General features: G+C 46.0%; 1 protein-coding gene across 5 annotated transcripts in view; it reads right to left on the bottom strand.

Annotated features, from left to right (window-relative positions):
* DNAJC13 (DnaJ heat shock protein family (Hsp40) member C13) overlaps positions 1-18,038 on the bottom strand; it is a 1,667,846-nt gene that overhangs the window by 1,350,054 nt on the left and 299,754 nt on the right. For all 5 annotated transcript variants that reach the window (XR_014970022.1, XM_085630673.1, XM_085630671.1 and 2 more), the window contains exons 7-9: positions 15,600-15,806; positions 15,327-15,422; positions 2,953-3,044 (exon numbers count right to left, since the gene is read on the bottom strand). Coding sequence is in view for 4 of the 5 variants with exons in the window: in XM_085630673.1 (XP_085486799.1) it covers positions 2,953-3,044; positions 15,327-15,422; positions 15,600-15,806 (395 nt within the window). In the remaining variant the exon portion in view is untranslated. The remainder of the gene's footprint in view (positions 1-2,952; positions 3,045-15,326; positions 15,423-15,599; positions 15,807-18,038) is intronic.

Genomic DNA, 18,038 nt, shown 5'->3' with positions numbered 1-18,038 from the left:
AATCAAAATGGCTGGCTGCACTTGCAAAGCTTGGAGAATCAACCCTGGGGTTTGTAGAGCTTCCCTGCTCATGCAGGGGCACCTCCACACTTGTAACTAAGCACCCTGCCCTAAGGACTGAAGAGCCTGCCATGGGGTGATCTAGTTTTTAAGTGCAGTGACCTCAGATATAAGGAAACTTATATCTGTTGTACGTGGTGCTAGCACCAACTTACACAGGCTGCAATGGCAGGCCTGTAGTCACAGTTTGAGTTGTCTCTCATAGGTGGCACAATACATGCTGCAGCCCATGGGAGACCCCTGGTGTACCTATGCCCTGGGTACCTTAGTACCATATACTAGGGACTTACAAGGGTATACCAGTAGTCAATTGTGGATGCCCGTAAGTACTTACCATGGTCAATTTACGAAGAAAGCACAGTGAATGGGGTCCTGATTTGCAGGATCCCAGTCAAACTAGTCAAAAAAACATACTGATACCAGCAAAAAGTGGGGGTACCCATGAACAGAGATCCCACTGTCCTACAGGCGGCGTCCCTAGATTTTTGAAAAGGCATTCAACACCCTAAGGTGGCCCTAACCGCTACTAGCACTGAACACCTTCGGTCTTTTTCTGGCACACATTGTGCTTGTATTAGAGGTGATAAATACTTGGACGGTCGGACAAGAGGGACCACAGATGCATCATGGGTTGCAGTGCATCCTAACACACGGGCTGGGCAGATGGGTGGTCACAATGCTATACATGGCTCTACAGGCTTCTAACTAGGATCACAACTGTGGAGTAAGCCTCGATGGAACTAGCGCCTGGGGGTGGCATTAACAGATGAACAATGGGGGATGGCACTAGGATCAAGTTAAGTGGGTTTCTTGTAATGCCCGTCTGAAGTTCACACAGTTCAATTATTTGCATTAAACCTACCTTACACTACACCAGCTCCACTGGATGTTTTCCGATGTAGCTCCGTTGTGCTCGCATTGCGGACACCCGGATGAGACCTATCTACACATGGTCTTGATTGCCAGACACTGGCATAGGTATGGGTGCTGGTGATGGAGCATATCTTGGCAGTGATTGATGTCCACCTGGCACCTGATCCGGTTATGTCTGTTGGGAATCACAAAATGCGCCAAACACTACTTGAAACTGGAAGACCTGGCTATGGCCCTATTTAAGCCCCTAAAAGCGATGGTTCAGAAGGCAGCACTGCCCCCATCAGAGGAATGCTGGCTCCTCTGCATTGCAAATAAATGGGTGGAGGCGGATGCCATGTCCCATGACATGCAGTTAAGGGGGAAAGGGGGAGCTGCCACACTATGGAACGCATACATCCTTAAACTCCTTGACAAATTAGAAACCCCCACATAGAGTGTATGTTTATTTGTAGGCCCAGGATGTCTACCTATCTGACTGTAGTATCTGTTGGAAAACCTATTGGGGCTAGCGTGTCCCTTCCCGCTCTACTGAGTCTATGGGCCACATCCTATACGCCACGAGGACTGGCCATCCTCCCCCTCCAGAGTTCCTCCACCACATGTAATTTGGTTCACTTTACTGTTATTGAGTTGATACTCTCGAGATACTGGTCTGTTTTTTGTAGTTTTGTCGAAATAGTAGAATGATAGGTTTTTTTTTTTGGCAGCACTCTGATTGACTGGAACGCTACTGGATATTTATCTTACTGTATCAGTGGAATGACAAATCTACACAAGTGCCAGTATGACGCCTATATAGCCTGTCGCTTCATACTCATGTTGATGTTACCATTGTGAACTTAAGTGCTACCATATCTATGAGCTTACATGAGGACAGATGTTGAGCTAAATGCCAATATAGACATATTTAAAAAATAAATCAAGTCAAATGAACCGTGAAGAGCTTCACGTGCAAGAAGAAATACAAAAAACGTTATGCAAATGTCATAAGAACAGTAGACTAGCAGAGATGCTTGGAAACCAGGAGATTAGAGGTAGTACAATCCACTACTAAAATGAACTAATTATGGCACAAAGCACTAATATAAGCAAGCATCTTCTTATCAAATTGGACACTTTTTATTTAGAAGAATAAGTAGAGCTAGAACCCTGCCTACCTCACCTACACCTAGTGGCCTCTGAAGACGTCGGTATTTTTAGAAATCCACATGTCGACTCCCAGATGCCTTATGTACATTATCTGTCAGAATTTAATAGTCAACACTTAATATTGGGTGTTAAGCTCTTTAGTTGAACCATTTTGTTTGTTGGAAACAAAAACACCAAATAAAGTAATAAAAAAGGGGTACAATAACCTTCTATTTGTCTTCCCACTGCAAACTATTACATTTCCACTGTTAAGATCTTTGAAGTAGAGGTATGGAAAGTTCCCCATGCCCTTTATGCTGTTCGTAAAGTTTTAATCCTTCGACTTGGCCCAATACAAGTTTTTCTCGTGTTAACGGTATTTGACACTTAAAGCGTATGTGTAATTTTCTTGAAAACAAAATATGAACCTATGCTACGAGCATTCTGTACAAAAGTGCATACCTTGCTTTGGTCCTAAAAACTACGCTTGCACGCAAATGATGAAAATGGAAGCTATGCAATATGAAAGCATTTGAAAAGTCCTGATTTTCATTCTCTGCAAATATTTTTTAGGATTGTTTTGCAAAAAATACACAAAGGTTGTGCAAAAAAAAAAAAGAAATGCTGCTGTGATTATGGAAAGCCCATTGTTTTCTGCACAATACTACATCTAAACTGAAAAACTTGAGTTGATCAAATATGGTTTATTTGGAAGACATCAACAAATCTCAAGAGTTTCTTTTTGAAGTAGTAAGTCAGAAACTGTTATTCTGCAGGTCCAGATACGGTACTTAATGCACAGCCATACAAACTATAACGTGTTTCGCTTACAATTTCATGAGTGTGCCCAAAAAAAGTTCTCAAAAAACATTTGTCTTTGTGCAGTACCTTTCTGTTGAAGAATATTTCCGGATCTGGCCCTTAATGAACTCAATGGTAAACAGCTGGGGATTTTCAGAATCCATCACAAGTGCAAATACCTAAAGCAGAAACATAAATAACTTAAAAGCAATGCTCCACCTTGAAAGACATAATAGCATTTAATAACATTCAAAATATGTGAGCCAATACATCCATTTCCAGTTATGGCTCAAGAAGTATTACCCACCTTTACGTAAAGAACATACATCTGAAATTTGTCAGACACTTCTTCGTTTTACATAAAAATGCTTTAGCGTTATAACACACTTCTTTAACATTTTGGAACATAACACAAAGCATGTCTTATAACTGATATTTTGCCAAGAGCACTTAAAATAATGTAATTTCCAGACCATTTTATGTGTTACACTTTTGAGTGACTCAGAAGGGTGCAAAATACTATTTCAATCCAATATAACTATGTAGTCACATGAAATACCTTGCTGTGAAATATAGAGGAGCTTTCACAAACTGAAATGCACTGGAAATCAATGCATTCAAAGAAACGATGTGCATGTTAGTGTTGTAGTGTCACGTGGCTGGTTTAGGCCTGAGAAGAAACATTGCCATTTTACACGCCCATGTTCCATAAGGTGCCTTCATTTCTACATAATGACATTGGCTTGCGTAACAGTGCAGGATTAGTTTCTCTGAAATCACATTACTTACATTTCCACTTCATAGGCACACGATCACGACACCTTGAACATTTAGTACAAGGCCTAAACGTCCATTGTGCAAATGACGTTTGTTGTTCGTCCGTGAGGCAATACAGCTATCACAAGATGATAAACAATGACAGCTTGGCTAGGGCCTTGGTACGGAAACATGGATGCTGTTATTATACACACGCATTTCCATGTTCAAATCAGAGGAGCACTTTGTCACGCGAGGTTGCTGTTTGTCGGAGTCTCAGCCAGGCTGATTCCGGTTTTCCTTCTTAGAGGAGAGATGTCCAATTTGTGACCAAGATGGGGGGACTGATCACTCTCACCCACAGGAAATGGGGAGTTAGATTATTCAGTATAGGATTGTGCCAGATCACCCACCCCAGGTAACTAGGTTAGGGAGCACATAGTAGTATTATACTATAGACAGTACTTGTATGCCAGTAAAACATATACTGCTTTAGTACAATGGTGGAATTGTTTATCCTTTTATGTTCTCCTATTGCTAATCACTCATCTGCTTCTATTAATCATTGCAGAGCATATATTTTACACCAGAATCACTATGGTTCAATAAATATTGAAACGCCTCTTTGTGTATTTCTTGTGCATCTCTCTGGGTATGCATGAGTGACTGAGTGAAAAGATTCTAGATCTATTACCACAATTCCTTGGGGAGTCAGGGTTGTCATGTTCTGAGGTTGCCCAATTAATGTTTTGCCTTCTCAGGTTTACGGGTACTTATGGTGGCACTGTGAGCAAGAAGGACTATAGACCAACATAACCTGAGGGTGTGCACAGAATCAGTCTGGAGCCATCCCAACGATTATGTTGTCCAACAAACCCAAAGTTCCTACTGAGAAAGTAGAAGCTGTGCGACAGTAGGAGAAAACTTAGTTATGTCCATCTTTATGAAGACCAATTTGCAAATATCGTACCTTAAGATGGGACAAATTATTTCAGCTAAAATAATTGTGAAAATTAAAATACTGTTTTGATACACAAATATACTTCTCAGTATTACAGATTACAAAGAGCAAAATAAATCATTAGCTTTAAAAGAAAAAAGGTGAAAAAAGATTTGTTTTTCTCTGTACCACAGGAAATCCTTTAACAAGTTGTTTGCGCATGTGTTTAGCATTTCCTTTTTACCTGCAAAATCTAACATTATTGTAACACTTTTTAGGAGTATGCATGTCAAATTTATGCTGAATTGATTGTGGTGAAAGGAGCTAACATGCCTGAGGGTGATATGTAGACAAAAAAGGGAGCTCACATCAACAGATTTAAATAGCATTTTAGGTCACTCCTTGTTGACTGTGAAAATACACTATAGAGCTAAACCTGCATCAATATGTTTTTAATATTTACGTAATCGCTACGCTGGGAATGATGGGTGGAGGGCCTGCAGGAGGGAGATTGTTGCCAGGTTGGTTAAACATTGCTCTAAAAAAATATAATGTATATGATGCCTTAACATAATTGTGTGTGATATTTGAGAACATATTCTTTTCAGTGAAGATGTCTTGTATTTTCTTTGCCTTGTCGCAGTGAGCTGCCATGGTATGCTTGTAATGCATTCACTTGAAAATGGTTTATAAAGTTGGAGAAAAAAATACACTTTAGAGCCACAGGGACTTTTAAAGAGAAAGTCAGTCATTTATTTCAATACTTTAAATACATTTATGATTAACCTCACTATCCAGGGGTTTTATTTTTATATTGTAACCTTACCAGAACTAATACAAAATGAACAGAGACTCGCTGAGGTCATGCAAAAAAAAGTTTGTTTATGTAATGAAACTTTAATAGCTATAGTTCCCTTCTTTGTGATCTTGACATCATTTAAGGTCAGACACCTCCAGAGCTGCTCTATTCGGATTGGTTTTCCAGCACTTTCAATGACTGGTTGAATTTCCATAAATGTATCAAGTCAAGTCAGGGACATTTCTTTAGCGCACACATCACTCCGAGAGTCTCATGGCGCTTGCAGACGGCTCTGAAAGAATGCTGGCTTAGTGGTTGAATAGCCATGACTTCAACTTCTTACGAAAGCCCGTGATCGGGGATGGTGCGCAAGTATGCGGGCATTTTGTTCCAGGATGCCGGTGCGAGATAGGAGAAAGATCTGCCACCTTGTCTCGCGGTACGGATTCTGAGGGGAGTAAGCAGTGAATCATTGCTAGATCTAAGCGTCCTCTGTGGCTGATACCAATGTAATTTTTTAGACCAGTATCTCGGGCCGTTTTCGTACAAGTGTTTATGTGTCAAGCAAAGGGTTTTAAAAAGAATTTGCTTTTTCACCGGAAGCCAGTGTATGGCTTTTAGACAGGGGGCAGAGGAAGAACTGTGCGGGAGATCAAGGACCAGCCTGGCCGCGATGTTCTGTAAAATTTGGAACCTGTTTAGAAGGTTTTCATTTATTGAGAGCAATTTCCATAGTCCATTCGGTTTATAATGAATCCCTGGATTAATGGTTTTCTTGCCTCAATAGGGATCCATTTCAAAACCTTCTGCAGACTACGCATTAAACCAAAACAGGTGCCGATTACATGATTTATTTGGCTTTTCATGGACAATTGATTGTCCATGTAAAAACCAAGATTACGGACCATTTCCTTGGGGGTTGGGCAAGGGCCCAAACTAGAGGGCCACCAGTCGAGTGTCCAATGTTCCAGAGCTTTACCGAAGAGCATAATCTCTGACTTCCCACCATTCAATTGGAGGTGGTTAGATCTCATCCAACTATCAATGTGAGACATACAGTTTTTGAAACGCACCTTGGTTTCGGTAGGATCTGGGCCTAGTGTGATCAGGATCTGCGTGTCATCTGCATAAGATATGACATCAAATCCATCATTTCTGATCACCATAGCCAGTGGAGTCATGTACAGATTAAAAAGTGTAGGGCTCAAAATAGAGGTGTCTCGCATGAAAAGGTTTTACCCATCTGAACAGTTGTTACACGGTCAGATAGGTAGCTTTTGAACCATTTTAGGGTATTTCCTCGACACCTAACTCCCAGAGCCGACGTTCTAAAATGCTGCGGGAGATGGTGTCAAATGCAGCCGACAGGTCGAGCAGGACGAGGGTGACTGGCTGTAGACAAGTCACTTTTCAGATAAATGATGCTAACAAAATGAGGAGGCCATGTGATGCTGGCACTTCAGCAGGACACCGAACAACATACCTCTGACTAGAGTCAAAACAGCATGCCTCTAACCCAGTTGCACAAGTTACTTACTTGTGTAACTCTATATCTGTAGGAGACATTAGTTAGTGATTAAGTCGATACCTTAGAATATCCCCAGGTGTCAGACTGGATCCGGAAAGTTTTCGTCAGCAGTACCCCTGCGCGTCAGTAGGTGTCGTCGTACGGCTCCGCGTACGTCGCTGGCATTGTAGCCGCCGAGATGACGTCGGAGCTACTTAGACGCGCCTATGCATACTGGCATCAGTTTTGTACCCAACTTTTCCACGCCAGAAGCGCAGAGCCATGCCAGACACCGACTGCTGGTGCAATAGAACTAGGGCCCTGAAAGGGATGACCTGAACTCTAGAGAACAGTTCCCAGAACGGGGAGGCTGGGCACGCGGTAAGGAATCTATCACTAACGTACGTCTCTTACAGATATATTGTTACACAAGTAAGTAACTTGTTCATCTGAAAGAGACACTTTAGTGATAGATTCCTTACCTTAGAATACATACCCAAGTAATACCAACCCTGGTGGTGGGTCTGCGAAATGAGATTACACAAGAAAGTCACGGAGAACTGAACGGCCAAAGAAGCAGTCTCTCTGGACCTGACTGTCAAGGCAATGGTGCTTAGTGAAAGTATGCAGCGTGGCCCAAGTGGCCACCTGTCGGATGTCTTGCAGGGGGCCACCGCGTCCCAATGCAGTAGTAGCTGCTTTCTCCCTGGTAGAATGGGCACGTAGCCCAACCAGAGGTTCCTTCTTAGCCAGAGAGTAACAGGCTTTCATGCACAGCCCGGCCTTTCTTGGCACCCACATAGCCAACAAAGAGCTAGTCATCCACCCGGAACTGTTGTGTGCGGTTGAGATAGAACGAAAGCGCACGTTTTGGGTGCAGATGGTAGAGCCTCTCTTTTTCTCTCGAAGGGTGTGGAGGCTGAAAGAAAGTGGGCAGAGTGACAGTTTGCCCGAGATGAAAGGCAGAGACTACTTTTGGTAGAAAGGAGGAACGCAGTCGAAGCAAAACCTGGTCCGGATGAATTGCCAGGAAAGGAGGTTTACAGGAAAGAGCTTGGAGCTCACTCACCCGCCGAGCGGAGGTGATGGCCACCAGGATGTCAGTTTTCAAAGTTAATAACCGCAAAGGACAGTTATGAAGAGGTTCAAAGGGAGCGCACATCAAGTATGTGAGAACCAGGTTCAAGTCCCATTGAGGCATCACAAAAGAAATCGGGGGGGAAAGGTGAGCAATGCATTTGAGAAATCTATTGACAACTGGGGACTTGAAAAGAGTGGGCTGATCAGGCAGCCTAAGGAAGGCAGAAAGAGCAGAAAGGTAGCCCTTGATAGTGCCCAGAGCAGAGCCCTGCTGGGCCAAAGAGAGAAGTGACAATAGGACCTCAGAAAGAGGGGCAGCAAGAGGATCTACAGCTTTCACTGTGCACCATGTCACATATTTTTTCCACCGACAGGCGTATACCGTTTTAGTGGAGGGACGCTTGGCTGCCAGAATCACAATACAGACTTCAGGAGGCAAGTCAAATGGAATCAGCTGACGCCGTTCAATCTCCACGCAAAGAGGTGGAGGCCGGACAGGTTCGGGTGGAGGACCGTCCCCTGTTGCTGCAACAGGAGATCCTCCCGTAGAGGCAGTCAGATCGGGGGATCCACGCTCATACTGAATAGCTTGGGATACCAAACTCTTCAAGCCCAGTCCGGTGCCACATGAACGACTTGGGCCCGGTCACGCCTGATCTTCCTCAGCACTCTAGGCAGAAGTGGTATAGGCGGAAAGGCCTACAATAGACCGCAACTCCACTCGGGACGAAAAGCGTCTCCGAGTGAGCGCCGCCTTGGAAACTCCAACTCTCAGAACTGCTGACATTGCGCGTTCTCTTCGGTGGCGAACAGATCTAACCAAGGCTCTCCCCACTGTCGAATGAGACCTTGCACCTGTGGCGGAGTTCGTCCGCCCTGATGTTCAGGGTACCTGCCAGGTGTTGAATCACCAAGGAAATGCCTTGACGTTCCAGCCATGTCCAGAGGCGCGGAGCCTCCTGACAGGGACAACTATCCCACCCCGCCCTGCTTGTTGCAGTACCACATGGCGGTGGTGTTGTCTGTGAACACCTGCCTTACACTCCCCTTGACAGAGGGAAGGAATGCTTTCAGTGCAAGTAGGATCGCCCTGAGCTCCTTAAGGTTGATATGGAGCTTGGACTCCGCCGGAGACCAGAGGCCTCTGATCTCCGCCTCTCCCATGTGGCCGCCCCATCCCAGGAGGGATGCGTCCGTCACTACTGTGTGCTCCGGTTGGGGAAGGGAGAGGGATCTGCCGCTGACCCAATGCTGGTTCGTGAGCAACCCCTGCAAGTCCTGTGCAGTGCCCTCCGAGATTTGGACGTAGTCGGATAGGTTTTCCCCGATACTGCATCCACTGGAACTTCAGGTCCCACTGCAGAGCCCGCATATGCCATCTGGCATGATAGATCAGCAGGATGCGGGCTGCAGGAGGCCATGAGGCCCAGCAGCCTCGGTCTTCCTGACCGAAACCCAGGACCAGGGCCAAAAGATCAGAATCATAGCCCGAATATCCCGAACTCGCTGTTAGGGAGGATAAACCCGAAATTGCACCGTGTCCAGAACCGCTCCGATGAAGAGAAGCTTCTGAGAGGGAATCAGGTGCAACTTCGGCACGTTGATGGAAAACCCCAGCAAATGCAGGAGGTCGGCCGTAGTCTGGAGGTGGAAGACGACTGCCTGGGGCGAGCTAGCCTTCAACAGCCAGTCGTCGAGATAGGGGAAGACTGAAACCCCTGATCTGCGCAGATGAGCTGCGACCACCGTCATCACTTTCATAAACACCCAAGGGGCGCTGGTATGGCCAAAAGGGAGCACGGTGAACTGAAAGTGCTCGTGGCCTACCATGAACCGTAGGTAACGCCGGTTGGCCGGCAGGATGGGTATATGAAAATAAGCATCCTGCAAGTCCAACACTACCAGCCAGTCTTGCGGGTCCAGGGCAGACAAGACCTAAGCAAGCGTGAGCATCTTGAGCTTCTCCTTCCGGAGGAAGCAATTGACGTTCCGGAGGTCCAAGATAGGACGCAGGCCCTTGTCCTTCTTCGGAACGACGACCTACTTCTGGCGTCGGAACGCGCTCGATGGCCCCTTTGGCCAAGAGGGCCGCAACTTCCTGCTGGAGAAGTGATAAGATATCCCCCGACATGCGGTGGCACTGAGGGGGCATGGCTGGAGGGGTAGACTCAAAGGGGAGGGAGTAGCCCTTCTGCACTATTTGCAGAACCCACCTGTCTGAGGTGATGGCGCGCCATTGGGGATGGTGATGGCGAATCCTGCCACCCACTGGTGTCTGGTGGGCCTGAAACACCGGACTAGGAAGGTTTTGAGGCAGTGGCGGCAGGAGCGGTGGTGGACTGACCCGCACGCTGTCCTCGGGACCCACTACAGCAGGCCCCACGTCTGCAGCTGCGCTGAGACTGTGCCTGCGCAAGCTTGCGGTTCTGAAAGGAACACGCCTGGGCGCTTCGACCCTAACCTCTAAAGGAGTGAAAAGCAGACACCCCGAGGGAGTACACATGGTGGCGAGACCTAAAGACTGGGCCGTAGCTCGAGAGTCCTTGAAGCATTCCAGGGTGCTATCCGCCTTGTCACCAAAGAGGCGTGTGCCATCAAAAGGCAGGTCCAGCAGGGTGTTCTGGACATCCCCGGAGAAGCCAGTAGTTCTAAGCCAAGCATAACGGCGCAGCGCCACCATTGTGGAAAGTGCCCTGCCGAGAGAATCGTCCGTGTCCAGCCCACAGCATCTCTCCACCCGTGCCTCCACAGGGCACTGAGGCAGCACCTGTGCCACGGTATCCCACACAGAATGGGAATAGCGACCCAACTGGCATGGAGTATTCACCGCTCGCAACCGGGAAACTGAAAATCTTTTTCCCAAACTGCTCCAGTTTCCGAGATTCCTTGCCCGGAGGAGCAGAAGGGAATGCACTCGGCGAGGCAGAAGCCTGGACAACCAGACTCTCAGGCATCGGGTGTTGTGTGAGAAAACTGGGATCGCTCGCCGATGACGGCGTGCCACAACCTTGTCTACAGGAACTCCTGTGTTAGGTTTGTTCCAGGTGCTCAACAGGATATCAGTAAGCCCCTCATTGAAGGGCAGCAATGGCTACGCAGAGGAGGACTGTGGCTGTAGCTCCTCGGTCAAGAGATTGGTCCGGATAGGTACAGAGGGGAGCTCGAGGTTAAGAGCCTCGGCTGCCCGACGCAAAACCACTGAAAAAGTTCCAACCTCCTCCGTAGCCACGGAAGAAGGGGACAGATCTACTGGACCCTCCACATCGCCTTCCCATTCAGGCTCATCCTCGCATTGAGCTGCAAGAGGGTCCTCAGACCCCTCCCAGTGCTCCCCTTCGGTTGTTGAAGAGGCCGGTAAGGATGAGGTGCCCGGGGAAATGGGCCAAACTCCCCACGAAGAAATGAAATGGGTTAAGATACCAGGCCGGATCCAGACACGGCGCCCAGGCCGGAGCCGGCAGCGCCGCAGGGTATGGTGCCAGCGTAGCCGAGGCCAAAGGCTGTGACATGGAGGCAGACCCTCCCAACGGATCCGCGGGGCCCGGAGGCGCTCCGGAGGGACCCGCCCGATGGAGCAAACAAATGGCACAAGGCCGACACGAAGGCCTGCAACTCGTCCGAAGTCGCGTGCGGTCCCGGAAAGGGTGGGTAGGCCGCACGCAACAACAGAGGCTCCAACGGAGCTGCGGGGGAGTGACCGCCCGCCCCCTCCACCGCTTCCCGCGACCGGTGAGGGGTAGAGGAAGAGCGACATCGCTTCTTCGACTTCTTATGGCACCTAGACTTACCTGTCCCCGATTCCGGCGAGCGATGCTGATGGCTCCGCAACAAGTCCCTTGACCTCCCTCCCACGGGAACAGGACCTAGATCAGCGCAAAACAGATTTCCAGACATCCAACAACTTTCGGGAACGCTCCCGCAAACCTTCCGGCGCCATGGCCCGACAATCGGGGCACGCCTCGGGGTCATGGGCGTGCCCCAAGCAGAAGAGACACACGTCTGCCACTGACACGTTTCGGCGGCAGGCCCTACAGGACTTAAACCCGGGCATCCCTACTGCACCAGGAGTCAATTACTCGACAAAACAAGTTGTCAGAAACCAAGTTAAAACTTTTAATTAGGGGTACCGCTCTCTCTCGGATCTGTGCTGCTGCGCGGAAAAAGAAAGAACTGACGTCAGTACGTGTGGGGGCGTCTAAGTAGCTCCGACGACATCTCGGTGGCTACGACGCCAGAGACGTACACAGAGCCGTACGACGACACCTACCGATGCGCAGGGGGACTGCTGACGAAAACTTTCCGGATCCAGTCGGACGCCTGGGGATATTCTAAGGTAAGGAATCTATCACGAACGTGTCTCTTTCAGATTATGGAATTTTATGTCGCTTGTAGAGCACTAGTCACCCATCAGGGGAGCTTGAGCAGATGGTGGCTTATGGTCCCTGTAGAGTTAATCGAAGATCCAGGTCTTCTGCTTCTTGCGGAACTCAAAAAGTGAGAAGGTGGCCCTGATGTGCTGAGGGAGGTTGTTCCATACTTTGGGTGTGATGTAGGGAAACGAGCAACCGCCTGCTCGGTTTTTGTGAATGCAGGGGTGTTTGCAAGCAAGTGTGAGGAAGATCTTGGTCAGGAAGATGTTGAACAGAATGGGGCTAAGGGAAGATCCCTGGGGGACTCCACAGATGAGTTTCTTGATTTATGATGTGAATGGTGGCATTCTAACACCTTGGGTTCTTCCTGTAAAGAAGAAGCAGATCCAGCAGAGTGTGGATCCTATGTCTTGGAATCTTCTGATCACAGTGCAGGGTCAAACGGTGTAGAAGACAGCAGATAGGTTGAGTGGAATGAGGGCTGCTATTTCCCCATGGTCCAGAATGGCCCTGATCGGTCAGTAGCTGCAATGACTGCTGTTTCGGTGCTGTAGTTCTTTCTGATTGGTGTTGTTCAGTGGGTGGTGAAGCTGGAGGTGAGTTGAGAGTTGCTTGTTGATGAGCTTCTCCATCACTTTGGCTTTGTACGGGAGCAGGGCTTTAGGACAGAAGTTGCACAGTTGGTTTGGGTCGAATGAAGGTTTTTTGAGGAGGGTGCAGGTGTCTGTGTGTCTCCAGTCCAGGAATGTGGCGGATGCAATGGAGGTGTTAAAGCTGTGGGAGAGAGTGGCGCCGATTAATGACATTCCCAGGTTGTAGATGTGGTGGAGGCATTGATACGTGGGGACACCTGAGTGGATGGTCCACATGACTGAAGCTATGTCATCTATGGTAAAGGGTGTCCTCACAGTCAGGTGACTGTCTCGGTTGGTTGTGGGTAGTTAGTGATTTGGTTGTTTCAGAGCTCTTGGGATGGGGTCATGCGGACTGTTGCAGCAGGTGTGGTGAAGTATTTCATGATCGAGAATATCTCCTTGCCCGTCTGAGCTTCCTTCAATGTGTTCAGCTAGTGCACGTTTCTTGTAGTCTCGCTGTTGCTAGTGGTAGCCTCAGAGTAATCTAGTGAGTGGATCTGTCGGAGGTTTTGTGGCTGGTTCTCCACTTCCTTTCTAGGAGCTGTTTTCAATGTTGCTTTGATTCACGGAGGTCCACTGTGTACCAGTTGGCTTGCCCGTTAGATCTTTGTTTCTTGAGTTTGATGGGTGCGAGGCTGGTGCTGTTGGATGCATTGACTTGCGGTGTGTCAATCTTGAAGTGGATAGTGAGTGGGCAGTCCATGTGAACGGCATAGTGGCATGTATCTGATGCGGTCGCTGGTGGTGAAGAGGAGGTTCAGTGTATGTTCTGCAGTGTTTATGGGTCCTGTAACGAGCTGGGTGAGATCGATGTTACCCAGGTATTCGAGGAGTGCTGAGGAGCAGTGGTCTGTTCTGTCTTCCAGTTGGAAGTTGAGGTCGCCAAGCAGTAAGTAGGCTCTGAAGTCAATGGTGAGCGGGGCAATGAAATTGGTGAAGAGGTTGGTGAAAGTGGTTCGAGCTTCAGGTGGTCGGTAGCCAAGGGTCCCGTGCAGGATAAAGCTGTTGGAAATTTGTAGTTTGAAATGAAGGTGTTCCATGAATATGGTGGTGTTTTCCAGGGAGGTCACGCACTTGATGGATTCCCTGAAGAGGATTGTGAGTCCTCCTCCAGGCTTGTGGTTGTGATCCAGTCATGCGATCTTTTAGGCTGTAGCAATTGACACAGGATGTTGGGTGCCGATGTGGAGTTGAGTCAAGTTTCAGTGACGAACAGGAGGTCTGGTGCATCGCTAAGTAGGTTACAGATTTTGATTGAGTGTTTGCAGAGAGATTGTGTGTTCAGCAGCGTGCATGTGAGTGAGTGAGTGTAGGTGTGTGGGTTTGCTGTGGCTTGCGGTTATGGGTGTGGGTAATGGGATTGTGATGAGCAAATGTAGGTGGGATGAACTTTGTTCTGTGTGTTGTTCTGTGTGAAGAGGGGTGTATTGTGTCTTCTTGAAGGTGCCTATCAATATTTCTCTCTGCATGTGCTTGGGTAGGACAGAGGCACAAATGTGAGACACAAGCCTACAGTGGGAAAGCATGGCTAAAGACGCACAGAGTGTTGTGTGACAGTGTTTTGTGAGTGAATGTGATAGAAGTTCTACTGGTGAATGAAAAACAAAGCTGTGGTTTTCTATAGGATTAAGCAGTAGCAGTGAAAACTGAATAGAAAAACAAGTTTACAGATAACTAAAGAGAAAAAGATTAAACGAAAAATGAAGATTTTAGGTGCATACCACAAAAAGAGAATATCTCTATTTGTTTTTAAAACACTTTTTTTTAGATGAATTATAAAGAAACCTTTAAATACTAGGTTATGGATTCTAAAAAAGGATAAGCTTCCTATAGGGTACAGTTCAGAAAGGTTGTATTAATGTATTTTTCAATGTTACTTATTGGTCGATCTAGTGGGTTTTCTGTATAAGTATTCTTGTAATGTCAATAATATCTCTTCTAGGTTTACTTATGGTAGCTGTCAGCATTATTACAGAAGGTCCTTCATACACTGCCTGAAACTATGACAAACAAAACATTTTGTACTACTATATGCTCAATGATACCATCACAACACTATTTCAAATAAAAGAATATGAAGAATCTTTGTTTTAAATAATGCATTAAGAACATGGTCAGAACTTTGTTAGCACACTCTACTCTGAGCCTGTAAGAAAGTTATCAGAAGAGGTGGGCTTGTAAGCCACTAAGTAACAGTTGCCTTTTGCACATAAGGGCCCAATACATACATGTGGCTCACCACCAAATTCCCCACAAATTGTTCCCAAGAAGCAGTGGGGAGGCATTACTAGGCTCAGGAATGCTAGTCAAAGGATAAAGATAAAAATAGGAAAATGTGTCCCATCGTATCATTAACAAAAAAGGTTCCACGTACCTCTCCTAAAGGTTTGAGAGTTGCAATGTTATAAGTGGCTGGGTCTCGCTCCAGTAAGCAGGTTTCTGTAAGTGCTAGTAGTCTTTTTACAGGCTCCTTCAAATAGAAGAACACAAAGTTAGTAGTATCATGCCAGTTACCAAACGTTAAGGCTACATGACATTAACATAAAGAAAACACATTCAACAATATTCTGGACCCCCAAGTCTACAATTAAAAATAAATAAAAACCAAGCACCAAATGAGCTTCTCATCTGGGTTTTCAGCACTTACTGTGTGCCGAGGTGAGATTTTCTGAACAATGAACTCTGCCAGGGAAGTGATGGATTCATCATTGCTGTACTTCCCCATGCGCAGGGTGATGCACTGTTCGAAGTCTATCGGCTCCTTCCTCGTCCGCAGCAAGATTCCAATGTAGTTGCCAGCATGGTCGATAGCGCTGCGAATGATGTCCTCCCTCTGCTCCGAGGCAAACACGTGCTGCAAGTCATTCAGAACAAGAAAAAGGCAAAGATGCTGAAAGCTGCAGGAGGAATCAACAGATGAGCAGATGCAGAGAAAATGCTGTTAGTATATAAAAATGCCTTTCAATTTCACTGCAGAACTCTGGTTGATACACAAGGTATCAACAATCTGAATTACCACTGTGGGGATATGGGCCAGTTGTTTAAGACACGTATAGCCTCTAAATTAGACAGCACTCGTAGTTTTGACACTTTCTGCATCCTACTACAGTGTAGTTTATGAGCTATTATACCTTTAAATGTCTTCAAAAGATGTTCATATTCCCATTACATAGTTTGCCCTTGAACTAAAGGGACCCAAGTGATTAAAACACTGTGAAACCATGGACTATGTTGATACAAAACTGAGGCTCCCAGTTTATATAGGAATACATAGGGTGGAACTGAAAAAACTATAGGCCACAACTTCTATAACTACTGGAAAGGCTACAAATGTATCTACGAACCGAGGTTCACATACGACAGGTATCCTAGAGCGCAGTAAACACCAAAGTAGTTGCAGACAGGGTGCACACCATAAGCCAATAAATGAGCAGCACTTTAACATAGACATACTCTACTTCCCTCACTGACTCCTATCTTTATCATACACATCTTACAAATGTTCAATGGGAAAGCTCTTCATTGCTTTACTTATTCATTTACCTTTTCATGTAATATTCAAACGGTAAAGGCCTTCACCATTTTTCTGACTTACATAAAACAATACAGCTCAAATAAAACTGTCCCCACATTGCACAATGCCCTAACACTGCCTTTTTACATTGTATTTTTAACCCTAGAAACTTTCAATTAAGAATTTTCCAGATTCAGCTATTCTCGGTTTTTCTTAACATCCGCATACCCCTGGGAGGGCATCCAGAGTAGTGAGCACTGGCTTAACTTAGTACATGTGTAGGTATGATTTCTAGTTCCAACTGAATCAACAGCAACGGTTCAGGAAAACCTAAGTGCATCCGCAAAAAGGAGTTTGCGAAATCCAACCACACACCATAAGAGCAGAGTAAATTATCCTTATGACCGAGTACAAAAAACAGAAAGGGTTCCAATACATTTAAATTAAAAGCTAATTTTATTTCATAAATTTAAATAAATAAAAAATCCATGACAAAGCAATGTAAGTACTAAACACTTGACAAAATATTATCTTGTTAAACCCATTATATTACAAATAACCACAGAAATGATTAGCAATACACACAGGCATAACACATTACTCATGTACCTTTTGCCACTATTATAGTAAGTTATATAAACCAAAAACTTCCAATTTCAATATTCTGCTGACACTTATTACAGAAGGTGCAATGAGCGCAGAGTGCACATTATGCCCAAAAAACCCCACATTAATTAAGCCAACAAATCCCAAATTAAGGCCACCAATCCCTCAAGGACAGTGCATGTAAATTGCCAAATTAACATTGCTCTGCGCATTGGTGCAACTCCCAGGCATTTGGGCATTGCCCTTCCTAGCCAAATTGGGGAAAACAAAGTTAAATTATAAATGCATAATATGTTAACCCATTTATGTTCAGAATAGCACCTGATTGATCAACTGCTTGCCCCTAAATTATAAGTGGCGCAAATTCAACAAAATAGGCAGACTTATACTAATAACTGAATACTGGTCTATACACATTTAACACCCAGCGGTATATTGGGGGCATATGGGACAGTGGGGCAGTGTATCTCATGGCTATATTCCAGTATGCATGAGTAACGGGGCATCAGGGAGCGTGTGCAAGCCAAGGCAAATTAGTTTGTGTAGTTTACCTTGCTCTATCAAGAGCTGTGTGTAATGGAGCTCCTGAAGGTTGCGTCCAGCTAGCCACTGCAGTTGTCCTGCTAGGCAACAGAATTTGAAATCTGGAACTTCCATCTCGCCTCTATCCAACGGCAGCTGCAATTTGGCAAGATTAATTTGCCGTCTGCCAGAGCCCCACACCAGGTCTATCAGGAGAGTATTCAGTAATTTAACAAAAACCAGACTATCACCACTGGTAAATTTACAAAAAAAATAAAGGAGGCATAGCATCATTACCATTTTGGCAAGAGCTAATCGGCCAGACACCGATAGCGGGAGCGAGGTCCAAAAGACAATCTGCAAGTGAAGGGGGTTGATCGCCTTCAGGAGATTCCGTTCTAATCGGTTTTGTGTGTCTCTATATATTTCCATCCCTAAGTATCT

Source organism: Triturus cristatus, chromosome 10 (assembly GCF_964204655.1).
Source record: "Triturus cristatus chromosome 10, aTriCri1.1, whole genome shotgun sequence".
Lineage (NCBI taxonomy): Eukaryota > Metazoa > Chordata > Amphibia > Caudata > Salamandridae > Triturus > Triturus cristatus.
The sequence above is the reverse complement of the archived record's forward strand: the minus strand, read 5'-3'. Positions and strand labels throughout refer to the sequence as shown.